The 19,634-nt window shown below is 40.6% G+C and overlaps 1 protein-coding gene across 1 annotated transcript in view; it reads right to left on the reverse strand.

The window, feature by feature from the left end:
• Window positions 1-2,294: 2,294 nt before the first annotated feature.
• The window catches only part of ENTPD1 (ectonucleoside triphosphate diphosphohydrolase 1), a 77,756-nt gene continuing 60,416 nt past the window's right edge, over window positions 2,295-19,634 (reverse strand). Inside the window, exons 4-10 of the mRNA XM_075843099.1 lie at window positions 17,116-17,266; window positions 14,125-14,284; window positions 11,982-12,197; window positions 7,097-7,357; window positions 5,096-5,209; window positions 4,850-4,987; window positions 2,295-4,081 (exon numbers count right to left, since the gene is read on the reverse strand). Of these exons, the coding sequence (XP_075699214.1) occupies window positions 3,875-4,081; window positions 4,850-4,987; window positions 5,096-5,209; window positions 7,097-7,357; window positions 11,982-12,197; window positions 14,125-14,284; window positions 17,116-17,266 (1,247 nt within the window). The 3' untranslated portion in view covers window positions 2,295-3,874. The remainder of the gene's footprint in view (window positions 4,082-4,849; window positions 4,988-5,095; window positions 5,210-7,096; window positions 7,358-11,981; window positions 12,198-14,124; window positions 14,285-17,115; window positions 17,267-19,634) is intronic.

Below are 19,634 nucleotides of genomic sequence, written 5' to 3' on the forward strand. Positions count from 1 at the left end.
CTGGTAGGCATCCGTCACAGCCTCCGTTTAATGTATGCGTCAGGAGGATCTCCTGGCGTATATATGTCAAATTTAGGCCAAAAAAAATATGATGGGGCCTTAATTATACTATTTTACAACAAACTGCAGTTAGGACAAGACAAAGTCAGAATGGGATTTCCCTCTGAATGGAAGTAATATTTTTCCAGCCACTGCAGAAATCCATGTGCATGCTGCAGAAACAACCCCATTCACGTGTATGGAATGTATTTTTCAGTCATAGAAATGTGCAGAAAGAAGCGTGAACTTGCTGATGGTTTCCATTAAGATCCAGTGATATTTTAATACAGCTTTGGACTATAGAACCAATGTAATGAAATTACTTACAAAGGTGCTCAACTGTATTTGTAAATTATATCTAGATGTAAAAATATAATTAAGTGGAAAAAAATTAATCTAGAAATGTGTATAATAAATACTATAACATAAAGTGGTTGTTACAGTGCCCACCAGAAATTGTGATCCTTGAGTCACAATCGGTTTGACACCGGCTAAACTGAGGTGTGGAGTCTAAGGAATCAGGGAGACTCTAGAGTTCAGAGCGCCAACGACCATGATCAAGATCATGGCGCTGGAGCGGGGCGAGGTGGGTAACCGTAAGAGAGGCAGTTGTCAAAAAAATTCAATATGCCTTACAGATACTGTACCTTTAAATAAAAAAGTCTGGTTGTCACGATCTAGATGTTAAAGTGAGATCATAAAATAGTTCAGTATTCAGATCTCTGGTAATTATAGCTGTGAGAATCGCCGCAACATGTATAATTACAAGAACAATGTTTAGAGCCGGTTACTTACAAGCAATTATTAAGACTTCTCCGGGTTACAGACAGAAAATCTGGATAGGTTGCTGGATAAAAGACTGAAAAACATTAATTAGAGCTGAACGTCAAAACAGATCAATAATCACTAAAAACAGACATGAATCTGATAGAAGCGTGAGCGGCATAATGTGCAGAAGGCAACATTGCTCAAACTACGGAAATCGTCAAATAAAACACAGAGTTAAAATGGAAAGGTATATCTTACTCTGGTGTACAGTCATGCCTGCTTTATTGATGTGTTGTATGTAGAGAGAATTACCACCAGCATTCAATCTTTTCATAGACAGAGTTATGACATCACTAACCCCATCCCCAGATAACTCTGTGATATCACCAGCCCTCCCTAGACAACCTGTTCCTTAGTCTGTGACATCACCAGTCCTCCCTAGATATTTCTGTCCCTCAGTCTGACATCACCAGCCCTCCCTAGACAACCTGTTCCTTAGTCTGTGACATCACCAGTCCTCCCTAGATATTTCTGTCCCTCAGTCTGACATCACCAGTCCTCCCTAGACAACTCTGTTCCTCAGTCTGTAACACCAGCCCTCCCTAGACAACACGCTTTCTCAGTCTTTGACATTACCAGTTCTCCCCATATAACCCTGCCCCTCACTCTGAGGCGCAGAGTTATCGGAGGAAGGTTAGTGATGTGTCAGAGTGAGGGGCAGGGTTATCGGAGGAAGGTTAGTGATGTCACACTCTGTGACATGACCAGACCTCCCCAGATAACCCTGCCTTCCCCAGATAACACTGCCATTCAGACTATGACATCACCAGCCTTCCCCAGATAATCTTGCTCTTAACTGTGACATCCCTAGTCTTTACCAGAGAACTCTGCCTCTCTGTGACATCAATAACCCTCCTCAGATAACCCCAGCCCTCACTCTGTGACATCAATAGCCCTCCTGAGATAACCCTGCCCTCACTCTGTGACATCACACACCCTCCCCAGATAACCCTGCCCTCACTCTGACATCACATGCCCTCCTCAGATAACCCTGCCCTCACTCTGTGACATCACAAGCCCTCCCCAGATAACCCTGCCCTCACTCTGTGACATCACATGCCCTCCCCAGATAACCCTACTTCCTCACACTTTTCTATGTCTGCTGTCTACGTTTACATTGTAGGCTGTCAAATGAGTTGCCTTTTTCTTGCACCCATCTGCAGTGTAGCCTGTTTGGCTACTAGATGTCAGTACATTTTAATACTGCCAAATATGATTAATTATTTTTACATAAAAACATGGCCATGCTTGCCAAATGTCCCGTTTTTTTTGCGGGACTGTCCCAACCGGACCATAATTTGCAAAGTGACTTCACATACTCCAGTATCTGTTTGCGAACTCACCAAACAAAAGCTTCGGGCAGAGGCCAATCATATGGGCAGTAAATTCATTAAAACACATAACAAATATAATAAAGCAATAAAAACTAAGAAACCTGATATGTTTATTTCTTCTGATATAGAACTACATACATTTTATAAAGTACATAAAACACTCATTTGTTGTTTTTTGAATAAATTCCCTTTCAAATCTCTCCCAGACCAGACATAGTTGCAAACACTGCTACTACATGTATAGGGTATGACTCTGTCCTACTGGACCCCTGGCACTGCCCTCTGCCATGCCACCCTGTTTAGTAGGAATGACAATGTCAGTGTGCAATATACTTCATAGGGCTGTATACTCTTGCATTGGGATCAGCAGGTCGAATACAACATTGTGATACCTGCATGCAATGCATACAGCCATCAGTCTACTCTATTCCAATGGGTACATTAGACCATCGGCTCTGTATTATAACCCACTTCTCTTAAGGTGGGTGTAAAATTAACATAATTCACTACAATCCAACCGAAAATGTTGGATCATAGTGATAATCATTATTCTTATATGGTTATAATGAGCTGATCCACTGGATCCTTTCATTATCGGACCTACAAAAAAAGACCTATGTTCAGAACATTAATGATCTGATAAAGAAGTTGAATGCAGGGATTGAGCCAGAGTGCCCTGGGACCCCATGCCACTACTTATTATTTTCCATCAGAGATCCATTTTTCTTATACAGGGCTCCAAATCCTCTGCATAGACAGCATTAAATGATACAATTCTGGCTACCTTCAGCCACCACTAGAGGGAGCTTATGAGCATAATGCATACTGTTGTATTATTGAGTTTTATTGTGCTCCCTCTAGTGGTGGCTAAAGGCAGCTTAAATATTTTCATTCAACCTTATGTCAATGCAGGGGATTTTGAAGTCTGTATTAGAAAAACTCAGCTCTAACCGCTATGAAGATATTTTAAGTAATGAATCAGCGCAGAATTTGAGCATATCTGTGTTAACGTTAAGGTTTCTGTAGTCAGGAGAGGTAAACACACATACAACAAATGATATAAACATCCTAAAGGGCATTTCTAAAAAAGAATAATCATCTCGCTCAACGTGAAAAATATTTCTTGCACTTAAAGACACAGTGTCTGGTCAAGCACTCATACCACAGTGACATTTGAAGTTTTTATATATAAACATAATGTGTTGGAGTACACAATAGCAATGCTATGGCTTTCTTGACAAGGACAAGGAAATGCAACCTATTATAAATGAAAAGGGCTTATAAAAATACAGTAATAGACCTAATTATATGATGTCACCTGAGATCAGTTTTTTTTTTTAGTTCTGAACGTAAGCCCCATTGGTACGTTCATTAATTTTTTTAGTCTAGTCTACTCACAGTCTTCCATCAAGTTCCGCTTGAAAAAATAATCTTAGTTTAAAGCTTCATAAATATGAAGTTGATAAAATATTCCTTTCAAGAACAATAGTTGTGCTCCAAGCATGGCTTGTATGGTCCCACAATGTAATAAAAGGCTCTTGTATATTTCTGCTCAATGTTCTCTTCTTGTCTTGGCTGATCCGGGCTGCAAAGTCACCATATTAATCCATGGCAAGGCAAATCCACGGGACAGCTATCAATTATCCTCTAGTGATCACATTTTAAGGTGGTTCCTAAATGATGCCCTTCTGTAGACACTTTGGCTTCCGGAAACATAGCCAGCAAGTCAAAAGGATGAATAGTAAGAAAACGGAGAAAAAGACCATGAGTCCAACATAACCACCGTGAGAAAGCGGAGGAGAAAGGGGAAGCTCTGATGGGATCATATTGGTTAAATTCAGCATGTATCCGAGAGTCCATCCAGCGTCACTGCCATGGATCTGCAGAAGTGGAACAGAAAAAGTTTGGAACTAAATCTGTAAAAAAGGTAGATCGACAGATTGGTAGATAGAAAGATAGATGAAGAAGTAGAAAGATAGATATTAAATTGATGGATAAATGGAGAGATATTGTATTGATGGATAGATATATTGGTAAATAAAATAGATAGATATATTGGTAGATAAAATAGATAGATATATTGGTAGATAAAATAGATAGATATATTGGTAGATAAAATAGATAGATATATTGGTAGATAAAATAGATAGATATATTGGTAGATAAAATAGATAGATATATTGGTAGATAAAATAGATAGATATATTGGTAGATAAAATAGATAGATATATTGGTAGATAAAATAGATAGATATATTGGTAGATAAAATAGATAGATATATTGGTAGATAAAATAGATAGATATATTGGTAGATAAAATAGATAGATAGATAGATAGATATAGATAGATAGATAGATAGATAGATAGATAGATAGATAGATAGATAGATAGATAGATAGATAGATAGATAGATAGATAGATAGATAGATAGATATTAAATTGATGGATAAAAAGAAAGGTATTGTATTGATGGATAGATATATATATATTAAATTGATGGATAAAAATTATAGATATTAGATAGATTGATGGATAGATATTGAATTGATGGGTAGATAGATAGACAGATAGATCTATCTATCTAATATCTATATTTCTATCTATCTATCTATCCATCTTTCTATTTAACAACATAATACTACTATTACCTTGCCTAAAAACGTGATGTGTTTCCAGATGCTAGAGTTAAAGCCATAACCAAGTTCAAGAAGGGTTAGAATATAGACTCCAGAAAAGCAATATTCACTTAGATATTTTTCTTTGACTTTTCCTGACTCTCTCTTCACCTTAATGAATAGAAAACAAAGACGAGATTTACAAAACAGGTATGATAACACCATTAGGACCCTGCTCCCACCATCCTACCAAGATGAGGGTAATAGTAGGTGACTTGCCTCACTCCATGGTTTAGCACAGTGTCTTTCTACAGTCTCTTTCACTGTGTCCAAAGAAACTTCGCCCTTGCTTAGCTTTAAAAAGTCCATAACAAAATAGAAAGCGGAGAATGCCTGCAGGAAGATGACACGTAGTATATTAGGAGCACTCTTTTATATTACATCTCTGGTCAACGAACACAAAACATGCAGCTCTACATGAGGCTTCAACTACAATGTCTAGCACTGCCCTCAGAAGATTTCACTAACATTAATGGTAAATTGGTGGTGGCATATTGAGATGAATATACATTCACATATTTTATGTATTCCAGAGAGGAGTTACTCCTTTTTCTCAATGTAAGATATGGGCTGGCAAAATTCATTGTATAGATTTTAAGAGTTAAAAGCATGGACTGGATGCCATTTTGCTGGGTCACCAGGAACTGGATTCTAGCCCATTGGGTCACCAGGCATTATGTTCCATCACACTGCGTCTCCATGGACTGGCTTCTATTACACTTGTTTCCCATGGAATGAATGCGATCACACTGGGTCTAGGCAATGGATGTCATGATATTAGCTCATCAGAGACTGTTTTCTCTCACACTGGGTGCCGGAACTGTTTTCTCTCACACTGGGTACCCAGGGACTGGATTCTGTCCCACTGGGTCACCAGGCATTAGATTCTATCCCATCGGGTCACCAGGAAAAAAATGCTTTGTTGCTTAGGAATGAATGTCATGACATTAGGTCACCAGAGACTCTACTGCTATCCCACTGATTACCCAAGGACGATATTCTATCACACTGGGTCACAACGAACTGTATTCCATCACACTGGGTAACCACAGACTGGCTTCTGTCACACTGGGTCACCACGGACCCGATTCTGTCACACTAAGTCACCAGGGATTCCATTCGGTCACACTGGGTCACCAGGGACTGTATTCTTTGACATTGAGTCACCAGGGACTGTATTCTACCAAACTGGGTCCCCACAGACTGGATTCTGTCACACCGGGTAACCACGGACTGGATTCTGTCACATTGGATCACCACGGACTGGATTCTGTCACACTGGGTCACCATGGACTGGATTCTGTCACACTGGGTCACCATGGACTGGATTCTAGCAAACTGGGTGACCAAAAAATTTATGCTATAACACTGGGTCACTAGGGACTGTTTGTTATGACACTAGGTCCGCAGAGACTGGTTTCTATTACACTGGGTAACAAGGAAATAAATAGTAGCCCATTTGGCCACCAGGGGCTGGTGTCTATCACACTAGATACCAGGTAAAGAATGCTTGCACATTGGGCTACTAAGGACTGGATGTTATGACACTGGGTCAGCCGGGACTGGATATTATGGCACTGGACCACCAAGGACTGAATATCATGACACTGGACCACCAGGGACTGGATATCATGACACTGGACCACCAGGGATTGGTTGCTATCACACTGTTTTGCCAAGGACTGGTTGTTATCCCAATGGGTCACCAGGGACTGGATTCTATCACACTGGGTCATTCCAGAACAATATGTTCTGTTGAAACAAATCATTACATCACTTTTGTATGGCCAAAATATCTTCAGTGCCAAACAGGGAGCAATGTGATTGGTCGGATTAGTTACATGTAAGTGAAGTATGGAGGGGTAATACTTAGTACTATGTGGGGTATCTGTGGCAGGCAATTGCAGCTGTGGTTGTGCCTTTGTTGCTGTTATTCTATAATGCCCTATGTCTGCCATTGTATGGAGGAACTATGGCTGTCCTTGTTGGGAAGGATCTATGGCTGACTGTGCCATAGTTTGCCATGATAAGCGGGTGGCTACTGATATGTGAAAGCTCAGCACCCAACTTCTGGAAAACATCAACTATATCTATTGCTGCTTTTGTTCTTTGTACTTTTCATATATGACAATTAGGAGCACCGCCCTGCCAAATGGCACCACACCGAGAACCCGCATAAACAAGCCCTGAACCAATCATGTAAGAGTACGTGATACTCACCCCAAATTCCCCCTGTAAAACTGGCTGGAAAATGCCATTAAATGAACATCTGGAGTAGCTACAATGGGATGAGTTGAAGATTTCCTGGACCTTTTGCTTGCATAGATTGTAATTACCCGTCCCCTCGATTCGTATACTTGGTGGTGCTGCTGTCGTGCTCCGATCAGACACGCAGGGACTAGAGTAGAGTTCGCTTGTGTTGAGATTCCTTGTATATCCTGTGTTAAAGCAGGGATCCAACAGGGAGACGTTTTGTATGTTCTGTAATGAAGAACGATCCAGTTCATACACCTGGGATGCTCAAAGATACATATACTGAATTCAGATCTACATTCTGCAGCCTGAATAAGGCCTCATGCACACAAGCGTATTAGGACCCTGTACAACATCTAAGTTCTATGGAGACATAACATGCCCCCCCAAGACTTGTGGGCCCTACTATACTTCCGTATGCCTCCGATTTCATGCAGTGGCCTGCAAAAGTTTTTTCTGTAGGACTTCATATGGATAAGTTCCATTGGATGCTGTATTTCGTGGCTAGGCCTCCTCTAGAAGCATAGCTCCTAAGGGAAAATAACCCTGTGATACTTCGCTATACGGAGCATCATACAGTAGCATGCAGACTACATGTGCCGCCATACAGCCTACGGGCACACATTTTGCGAACTGTGCGGGACCCGATTTCACAGATCCCTCATAGTCTGTGAAATCTGCAAAAATAGGACATGTCCTATTCTTTCATGGGCCATTCACGCAGTCCATTAAAAAAAACGACCGTGTGAATAGCCCCATAGAAATACATTGATTTTAATGACGGCCATTAATAAAACAGCGGGTCCGATTACGCAGTTCGTGTGAATAACCTCAAATTCCAAGGACATATACCTGTAGAGAAAACGTGTGTAATGACCATATATTTATACAATGGCTAATTTATATTGATTAAACCAAAATACTAGAGCAATGTGAAATTGTGAATTATGTTTTTGAAGTTATTTATTATTATCTTAACATAATGCAATTAACATAAAGTTGTCACCTGACATTGATGAAGTTTAGCTGCACTTTGCGGTTACTTTGTAGGGAGTTGCTCAATTATAATTCTCTAATATAATGATATTTTATCAGAATTGTTCGACTGTTGCAGTGATCTGAATCTCTTATAGGTTAAATTCCATACTTATTTCCTGGGAATATGTCAGCATAGCTGTAGTTAAATGAGTTTTATGTAATTAACGCTTAAAGGGGTATTCCCAGAATGGACAATTATCTCCTACCTGGAGGAGAGGTGATAAGTGTCTGATCGCTGGTGGCCCCACCACTGGGACCCCCACCGATTCCTAGAACGGGGTCTTGAGTTCCTCATTCCTCCTCACCCCCAGTGAGGAGGAGCTTGAATGGAGCGGTGGTGGAGCATGCTCCCTGCCGCTCCATTCAGAGTCTATAGGAGTGACGGAAACAACCGAGCACTGTACTTGGTTCCAAAGACTTTGAACGGCACATGCTCGATTACCGCTCCATTCAAGCTCCTCCTCACTGTGGTTGTGCAGTCAGAAGAACTGGGGGATTCGGGACCTCCATTGTAATAATTGGGTGGGCCCCCAGTGATCAGACACTTATTACCTTTATGGTGATAATTGTCATTTCTGGGAATATCCCTTTAATCATTGTAAAATTAAAAATTTGCCAATTTCAAGACCTCTGCTTGCCATCAGTGATTGGAAATATTCTTGTTTTCGTTCAGAGGTTGAAAACCCATGCGGGCTGATTATCTCACAGCACATAGCCTAGGCTAATACACAATAATAAACCTTTAGTTGTGTGAGCAGGACTAGGTCAGCCACTGGATGTAGACAACAATGATTTCATTCACTCATTGCAAGCAGACTATATATATATTATATATAAAAAGAGGAATTAAGACACAAAGTGTAATAGAAAGTTGCTGAACTTGTCATTATACAATGATTAAAAGGGGTTGTGTCTGGTATTGCAGCTTAGTTCCATTGCAGTGAATAGGATTGAGCTGCAATACCACACACAACCTGTGGACAGGTGTAGCACTGTTTTTGGAATGCAGCCATGTTTTCCTAACCCTGTGATACCCCTTTAAGCCTTATTAACATGAGATTATACAACCCCTCTAACTAAAGGTTGTGAGAAAGAAAATGGAGTTTGTGGCTGTTGTAAATAAGTCTGTTCTCTGCTGATAGATGTGAAGGAGAAACACTGGGAATTCTTAAGGGAGATCTGTAATACAATCATATCGCTCCCTGACCCAACATTACCGGATTAGGAAATTGCTTAAAGGCTTTATACATCTTAACAACCACTTTTATTTATATTGGTCCTGTGGGTCTAAAATGAAAAAAATAAATGTAGCAACCTTGCATAGTCTTAGAGGTTAAAAATGTTGTACTATTTTCTTTCTACAGCTCTTACTTGTCTATGTGTCTCCATGGTAACAGACTACAAACAAATCTGGTGCAGTCAGCTCCTGCAGACATACTACCTTCTATTTGACCGCTACTACTTAAGATAGCTTAGCAAGAAGTTGGAGACAGATGCAAGGGAGTGTGACTACAGGATCAGACTAGTAGTCTGTTACCATGGAGACACATAGGTCTGCATAGAAGCTATAGACACACAACAGCAGAGATCTATCTATTTAATCAAGACGGTTTACAAAGTTACTTTATTTTTTCCATTTAAGATGCATTGGATTAATAAGAAAAAATAAATGTGTGGTGAGGGTAGGCATAGCTTTTAAAGGTGGAGGTACATTTAATCATGCAAGTCGCACAGAGCACGGTGAGTGTCTATTTAACATACACATTATTTACTTATGAATAGACACCGTTCAGTTTATGCATATGTAAATTATACAGTTATTTACCCCTTCCCCCAGACCCACCTATAGGCATAGGCCTACAGTGCCAATCTGGCCCTGGTTACAATTGATCTCCATGTCCATGGGAAAGATGGCCGCCACACCTCTGTGATAGACACAGGTAAGTATTATAAATATTGGCTCCCCCAGTAGAACTTTTTCTATTAATATTTTACAATGATATTTATTCCTGTACCATGGAAAGGACTAAAGTATATTTAAACACAAAAATTAGAAAATTCTCTATCACAATGTGATCTATAATGACTACATAATAACGCTCCAAATCTACTGTTCATTGAAAGGCAACAGTAAAACACAATAGACTTTATTTAACCGCACCAAGTCTAAAACTCCCGAACTTCATGTGATAGCGGCTTCATATTTTGCTAAAAATAATCAGAACTTCAAACTTCGAAAAGTTTCAGCAGCGAAACAAGAACCGCAGAGCAATTTGTTGAAACAATTACCAAACTAAAATACTCTGGAACTATTTGAAGCAAGTGATATAATAACCCGGAGTCTAGAATCGGAGGAAAAGGGAACAATAAAAAACAGTTAATTGCCACCATTGTGCAGCTGGCAGCAAAAAGATGGCTGAGCTGGGTTGGAAAATTATGTTTTTTCGGCATCAATTGTGGGGTATAAGGACGTTCCCGATGCAGTTGAACACTGAAGATATATTTTAGTTTGCTTAACCCTAGCGATGAATCCAACATTTTCAGCTTTGTCCTATTAAGCAGTGTTGTAGGATTTAGAATTGCTGTTCTTGCCCGACTCTCAGCCATACACAGAACTCTTTGAATTGAAAGGGTTAAAAAAAAATGTACGATTAATGCTGAAATTTGCTAATGTAGCGTTCATTGCAGCTCTGCTGTAAATTCTGGGTATTAATATACCGGCCGCTATGAACATCATCTAGTTTTTAAGTCCAAAATTCTGTTCTGATTAATTTCATAACATATATTTTTGTGTCAGAGCTCCAAATCCGCAGCTCCCCTTCACATAACAAAAAGATTCAATAATAAAATTCCCAATGGCGGCAGCCACCACTTGGGAGAGCTTACGTGCTAACTGTGTACCGTTTTATTATTGAGTTTAATAGGAGCTGTATAAATCTGTATGGAGTGAGCTCCCCCTAGTGGACCAAAGGAGAGGATTAATGGCGAGGGGTGAGGTCCCCAAAAGAAATGCAGGGACAAATGGGATGTGTAGATCATCACTGCCTGGCACCACTTAGCCTAATCTATTTTTATTTATTTTTTACGACATGCTGATACTTGGCGCTGTTCATATTTGCATTATGGCTTCTGTTTATAACGGCTCCGTACTGACCCTATTAACTTATCATGAGGTCAGTCGGGGATCCATCCTGGTGTCCGTCATTTTGACGGCAAGAATATCGCTGCTTGCAGAAGTCCTGACAGAGGCTTTGCCTGAGCTCAGAGAGCCCCTTTAATTTGCGAAGTTAAAAATTAAAGGTCAAAACTTTTATTTATTTTTTTTAGCACACCCTAAAACTGGCCATTTAAGGCCCTGTTCACACTGAGGTTTTTTTGCAGAAATTCCTTTAGGAATTTTGAGGCAGATTTTGACCTGCCGTTTTTCGGCCGGTTATTGAGTGCCACGGGCAAAGAAACAGAGCGAAAACCTCTCTGCCTCCCAAAAAACGCCTCCACATCCCAATGAAATCAATGGGAAGCGATTTTGGGCGTTTTTTGGTGCTGTTTCTGACGCTTTTTCCGCGCCAAATGACTCCGTATGAACTAGCCTTAAACTCTCTTGCAACACTTATGTGCGTGGGGAGAATCAAAGTAGTTCAAATCCAACTTGATGTCAGGGGACTACAGACCCTACAAGTTTTTGTTTGAAATTAAAATCTACCAGATCCACCAAGTAAAAAATAAAACAACAACAACAAAGTTTTTTATGCAATGATAAAGGCCGTCCAAAAATACTTTACATAATATAATTACATTTTCGGCACAGACTTACCATTATCGTGTTCGCCAGCTGAAGACGGAGGGCCTGGTCTTTTCCGTAACATAGAAAGCTGTGAGTATAGACGTTGTAGGATTTTCCATACAATCGGAAATGCAAAGTGTTTTCTTCGGATTCAATATTTTCATCGGATTCAAACGTGATCTGTGTTGAGGCTCCTCCCAGATCTAGAGCACCGGATGTTCCTACCTGTTTAGAACTTGACAATTCCTAAAAAATCAATACATGAAATTTTTATTTTATTTATGTCCTTCCTTCTTGGTGTCTAGAAGACCAAATTACATTTTATGCTGTATTCACCTGGGCCTACGGCAGAGAGCTGGCTAGGGTTGGTTTTAGGGGGTGGCAAACTAGGCAATTGCCCAGGGCTCCCGAAGAAAGGGACCCTAGGAGCAACCTGAGAGTGGAGCAGAAAAAATGTCCACTCCACTGTCAGTTCCTGTAGTGCCGACCTAATGGAGAACTGTATGGCTCTTAAATTACAGAGCGGTCTTCTGAGTTTCCTGATCTGTATAATGGCGAGCGAGCGGATCCTACTTTGCTTGTTCCACATGGTTTCATAAAACCTGGCCTGGATGCGGATCCCCGCCACACCGTTATTGGCCGCATGAATGTACCCCAAGGCCTTATTCAGATAGTTTTGTACCCGTTTTTAACTCCTTACAGCACCATAGATGCATATGGTACTATAATTTCCGCTCAGTAGATGCGTTGGTGGGTCCAGATGTTAGATCCGGAATACAAATAGTTCAATATGGATACAAAATACCGCATGATGAGGCCTTATGTTGACATTAAAATGCAATGATTTATACAGCTGAAAATAATGTCCACCGAAGCGGAGCCTAGGTGATCAGATAATTCAGCCAATACGATAACAGACATCTGCGCGTGGCGATTACCTCTGGGTCTATGGAAGCAGAATTATCATTTTTGACTGAAGTCAATCTTTATTTGATTAAAAATGTCTGATTCTGCAATACCAGACACAGCCCATTTAGGGGACATTGTTTCGTTATGATTATTTTTTTATTTTTTTTCCCCTGTAACTGGGGCTGCCTCAGACTGCCCTGTATAAATATTTGGTGGCCTTCAAATGGTTAAAAAACAAACAAAACAACAACATACACACATTCTGAAAGGAACACTATAAAAAAACTGCAAGGGTCTGAGGGGGCGGTGCATGACACAAGGATTACATAACACCAAAGATAGATTCCTTGTATCATCCACATGGATCAGGAAGGACATTTTACCCTTTTAGGAGAGATTAACTCATGACTTACGTTTTTTTTTGTTGTTTTTTTTTTTTTGCCTTCCTCAGGATCAGGAGGAAACAAAGACTTAAATTTTACTCCTACCTCTTTCCTTCATCCACATCCTCTCCCTCCCCCTGTTTGAATTGAATGGAAATTTGTCTTTTTTCAACTATACTAACTAAATAACTATGCTTAGCCCCTTCAGGCCCTGCACTATACATAACATAGTAAATCAGATTCACACAGACTGTTTCTTTAATACAATCCATAACGTCTTTCATTAAACCTTAAAGAGGACCGGTCACCTCTCCTGACATGTCTGTTTTAGTAAGTGTATTCCCCATGAAATAATTCTGGAGCATCTTTTCTTAGAACTCTATAATTCCTCTTAGAAATTTATGAATAAATTGACACCTGGGTGTTCTCAGTTGGGGGCGTGTCCCTACACAGACTGATACTGTCCAATCAGTTCTGACAGAGTGAGATGGTGTAGGGACACGCCCCTTTGACAAGCAGAACAGTAACACCCAGTTGTCAATTTATTTATAGAATTTTAGAAGGAATAAAAGAGAAACGGCACAACCAGAATTCTAAGAAAATATGTTCCAAAATAGTTATTTCAAGGGGAAAACAAGTATTTTAAATGGACATTTAAGGAGAGATGACAGGTTCTCTTTAAAGGAACACTACAAGCAAAACTAATACACTGTGATGTCTAGTGGCCTGAGGCGTCAGAGAATGATGCAGGTATTCAAGCAACATAGAGAAAAAAAAAATCGGTGTCATGCTCCGCCCCTTCAGGCCCTGCACTAGGCACAACACTGTGTTTACCTTTAAATTTACACATCAAAATTGCACATAACAGAGCTCGCACTAACTTGAATAAAGTTTCCTAGAAGATAGTTAATGGTGATCCAGCCATAGGCTCCCTCTTCTTGCCCTGTAATTATTCTGGCACCTTGAAAATCAAACGGAGAAGAGCGCAATGTATTCCCCACTGAAGTCAGAACCTCATTGGCCACGTCAGGGTGAATAAGCCTAAAGTAGAACAAGATCACGTGTTAGGAAACAGTCAGTACATTGACAAAATGTAATCTGCAGGAAAAAAAACAGCGATGCTGACAGATCTTGGGGAACTCCACAAATACTCGCCTGATCTTGTACTGATCTTGAGTTACTGTCACATGCGAAGCTGCATTTTAATGACATATAGAACCCTAAGGCCTTATTCAGACGAACGTTAAATATGTCCGTGTGACGGCCGTTACATGGACGCATGTTTTTTAATGGGGTCATTCAACGGACCGTGTGAAGGGTCCGTTGAAAAACAGAACATGTCCTATTATCTTGCGTTTTCATGGATCCCTCTATAGGATCAAGTCTATAGGGATCCGTGAAATGGGACCCGCATGGGGGCACCTTGGACGTGAAAAATCTCATGATTTTCATGTACGAGTTTCCCCATATTCGTGTGAATCTGGCCTAAGAGCTTAGGTAAATTCCAAAAATCATGGCACCCCCACACTCACAAGCCATCCAGTTACTCAGATATGAAAAGTATTGCCCCAAATAATTACACTGCTTTGCCAGAGTGGTGCACCACTCAGCGGGTGATGTTCGTAAAGGATTCCCCCAATGTGTCTTACTGGTAACCCTTTCACATGCAGATAGTATTATTGCACTATTTAAAATTGAGCATATGTACTAATATTGGTGCCCATTTTTTATGCAGCGCACACCATATAGATGATTACAGCACAGCTACGGCAGGTTTTCCTGTCCTACTACAATGTCTTTCTTGTTGTAGCTCACCCCCACTTTTCTGAGGGGAACATGGCAGTATTCTCGTAAATAAATTGTACAGCTTTAAACTTTGAAGTCAACACCGCCTTGTTTCCAATGGTTCGCAAGTGTTGGCAAATAGGTTCTGCCTAAACTAAATTTTCCTCAATGCCCCAGCATGTAGATCCGTATGGCTAGCTTGTCCATCCCAGGCCTATCTACAGGCTAATCTGTAGAAAATGAAAGAGGACCGACACCTCTCCTGGCATGACTGTTTTATTAAATAATTGTATTCCCCATGAAATTGCAATTCTGGAGCATCTTTTCGTAGAACTCTACGTTGAACCGCGGGACACAGGATAGGTCATCAGTATATGATCGGTGGGGGTCCAATACCCAGATCCCGCACCAATCCGCTGCTTCGGCTGCCTCCGGCCACCGGATGTCCGTGCCGGAAGCAGATGGCTTCAGTCATAGTATAGTGGCCTTGCTGCAGTACCACAGCTCTGCTTCTATTCAAGTGAACAGGTGCAGAGTTGCGGATCTGCAGCACGGCTGCTATGCAGTGTATGGAGCCATCTGCTTCCGGCATTGACCACTTTTACATCCGCTGCCCGAAGGCGGATTGGTGCAGGGTCCAGGTGTCGGACCCCTACCGATCATATATTGATGACCTATCCCGTAGATAGGTCATCAGTATGGAAAACTGTCCCGTGCCCGGACAACCTCTAAATTGCATTTCCCACAAAAATCAGAGCAGGCTCCGTACAGAATGTGGCCCAGAGGTCCTGCAGCCTGATAGTAAACAGGTAACCAGCAGAATTTTTGGATGTGAATATAGTACAAGACGTCATGCAATATAAGATCAGTACAAGACAAGAAGGGCAACGTTATTTAATTTCATATGCACAATGTTATGGGTAATACTGTGTAGATATTATTACTGGGCTGGCACAACTAGGTGGTCTATGCTACTACATGGAGACTAAAGTGTGTGGGACAGTCTACTGCGACCACTACAAAATGAAATAATTCATGGCATTGGTGTCGATAGGTGTGTGTGTGTGTGTGTGTGTGTGTGTGTGTGTGTGTGTGTGTGTGTGTGTGTGTGTGTGTGTGTGTGTGTTTCCATGAGTTAATCTCCTGAATAGCAGCTAGTCAGTATAGTGACTCATTGATACCTTAAGTAAATCATTTTAAACAGGACCCTATTTACATGCCTGCAATGTAAATATTTGTATTGCCCATTATATCCCAATTTTGGAGCATATTTTCATAGAACCCTATGTTAGGCCATTCCTCTGTTATTCCTCCTGGAAATGTATGAATAAATTGCAACTGGGCGTTTTCATTCTCATTTTGTCAAGGGAGTATAACTCCACACACTCTGACACTGTCTAATCAGTGCTGATAGTATAGGCACACACACACACACACACACACACACACACACACACACACACACACACGACTGACAAGAGGAATGCCAATGCTATTTGTCAATTTATTTGTAAATATCCAGGAGGAATAACAGAGGAACAATACAATGCCGAGTTTTAAAGGGGTTGTCCACTACCGGACAACTGGTGACCTATCCACAGGATTTGTCATCAGTACATGATCTGGTGGGGTCCAACACCCGGACCCTGCAACGATTAAATGTTCCGGCTGCCTCCAGTCACCAGACGTCCATGCAGATGGCTCCGGTCACGGAATAGCAGCTGTACTGCAGCTCTGCTCCTATTCAAGTCAGTAGGAGCAGATCTGCAGCACAGCCAATATGCAATGTACGGAACCAACCGCTTCCGGCTCTGTACATTGCATACTGTGCAATAACATCCGGTGCCCGCAGGTAGCCGAAGCAGTTGATCGGTGTGGGGTCTGGGTGTTGGACACGCACTGATCATATACTGATGACCTATCTGGTGGATAGGTCACCAGTTGTCTGGTAGTGGAGAACCCCTTTAAGAAAAGATACTACATAATATACAAATATTTACTATAACAGACATGTCAGGAGAAGGGAGAGTTCCTCTTTAAAGAACACAGAACTTTTAACAATGAAGTCAATTGGCAGTGTAATATACCTGAGAAGTCTCATTCCAGCAGTGGCCCCTAAATACACAGGTGTCTCTTTCTGCTGACTGGCTGGAACCACATTTTGGGCTCTGTTTATGCAACGCTGTAGAGAACGGCCGGCATCCACAGGCTTTAGATAGTAACTAGATATACCATTGCCTTAATGGAAAAGAAAGAAAAAATGGATTATGTAGATCCTTTACTGCCTCCAATCTGCCAAGTCTTCTGATGTATTCACTACTGGGACACTGGTCATTAAAGGAACATACACTGCAAAATATCTGCAATGATGGAGATGATTTTTCCTCTTAAACGTTGTTCTTGACATCATTTAGGAGTATTGCTGAATTTATAAAAGCTGATTAAATACTACAATTGTGGCATTAAATCAGTAGAAACCAGCGAATATCCGCTCTTGAACACTATTTTGTTTTGTAGTATTTACAGGGTTAGAATTGTGGGTTAGGATACAGAGCTTTATTTTTCCTGTTTCAGAGCACCAAATCCCCTAAAAAGAGTTTAAAATTCAGTGTGTCGGCAGCCACCTCTAGAGGGAGCTCGGGAGCTTACTGCATATGGAATTTTATTATTATTTTCAATGTATAAGTAATAGCTCCTGAGCTCCCTCTAGTGGTGGCGGCAGGCAGTCTGAATTTTCTCATCTACCATTATGCAGGGAATTTGGAACCTTGTATCAGAATAATGCAACCATATATTAAAGGGGTTGTCCTAGACCTAAAACAATATGGCCTTATAAAGGTGCACATTCACTTTATAGCAAGTCTTCTATCTCACAAAGTCATTTGAATGGGTCAGAGCCGATCCTAACATCATAATGTTTGAATATAAAATTCAAACATAGTTTCTTTATAGGACTTAATGGGTCCCATATTGTCAGATATTTTAGACTATTGTGTCATAGAAGTGTATATAAATATATATGACTGCTAAGGTAGAGCCCAAGCATGCATTTCTGTGCCAGATTGTCAGAATTTTTGGATTATCAGATGCCATATTAAAGAAATTTCATTGTAAATAGGTCTGAAATATTATTTTTACAGGTACACTGTATGTATATAGCACTGAACACTGGCATGATAAGTAAGTAGAGCATTTATTCTGGACTATGCAAAAAAAAGGTTCTTGTCCATGAGCAATCAACAATCTGTCCGCGCTCTGATGTCATCATTTATCATGTATCCTCCTGGTTTGTGTTTTTTTTACTAATCATTTGCCAGTTTTGCTGTTGGCAGACATACAGCTCTGACATTGTGAGACAGAAATAAAATAAACATTTCATAAATCTGCTGTACTTTCCTTTACGTCCAAATTTAAAACTAATGGATGAGGGCCAGGACTTATGTTTTATCCAACTGGTGTTCACAGCTTTGGACTAAATTAGAAGAAAAACGGCTGCGCACAGGAATTTCAGTCTCATTAATCACGCACGGATGTCTATTTTTGGAAACCCACAACAGAATATCCTATTTCTAGAGTTTATGTTAGTCGTAAGAATGGATGAGTGGGGATAAAGAGAGCATTGGAGAAACAAACAGAGTTAACCACAGATTAGGCAACCCATGTTCTTCCTTCAGAGATGTTTGAAGGACTCACCTCACACTTATCTGATTTATTCAGGTGCTTAGATTTCCGCTGACATAGCCAAGACATGCCACCGCTTACCAATATTAGAACAATTTTGCAAATTCTCTGATTCACTAAACATTATATATAAATATAATTAAAGGGGTCTTACTGGGGGATGTCTCATGAAGACAACAACTTTTTGAATTGAAAACAGTTTTACGATCAGTTGATCGCTGTCATTCGATCAGCTATTATCTGCAGGGAAAGCTGTAGCCAGCATACATTTCCCCAACAGTGGCCACTGCAGGGGAAATATAGTATTACATGCTGGCCATTAAAATAAATGAATGATTGACCATGTACTGCATGGATGGGCTGAGCCTGCCAGAATGAGAGCAAATCTTTGTGAACGGCTCTCCACTCTGGTTAATATAGGGTTTTTCAAGCATCAGACCCCATCTCAGATATCCATCGGCTAAGCTAACAGGGTAAGCCTCTATGAGGGAGGGTCCAAAAGGCACTTGAAAAAAAAGGAATCATTCCTTCCTGAAGGCGCTCCTGCACGGTCGTTTATAGTGAGCTACGTTCCCAATAAAGAACGAGCCTCACAATGGGTAAAGTATAAAACGGCTTTATTTCTTAAAAAAGAAATATGTACTTAGAAACAAGATGCGTCTCTATGGGTGAATCTGGAAGCTACACGTTTTCAACCTAGTACTTAGATCTTCATCAGGTTTATCCCAGCCTGATGAAGACCTAAGCCTGATGAAGATCGAAGTACTAGGTCGAAACGCGTAGCTTCCAGATTCACCTACAGAGACACATGTTATTTCTAAGTACAAATTTTATACTTTATCCATTGAGAGGCTCGTTCTTTATTGGGAACATAGCTCACCATCAACAACCGTGCAGGAGCGCCTTCCAGAAGGAGGGATTCCTT

The sequence above is a fragment of the Rhinoderma darwinii genome, chromosome 11 (genome assembly GCF_050947455.1).
Source record: "Rhinoderma darwinii isolate aRhiDar2 chromosome 11, aRhiDar2.hap1, whole genome shotgun sequence".
In the NCBI taxonomy this organism is placed as follows: domain Eukaryota; kingdom Metazoa; phylum Chordata; class Amphibia; order Anura; family Rhinodermatidae; genus Rhinoderma; species Rhinoderma darwinii.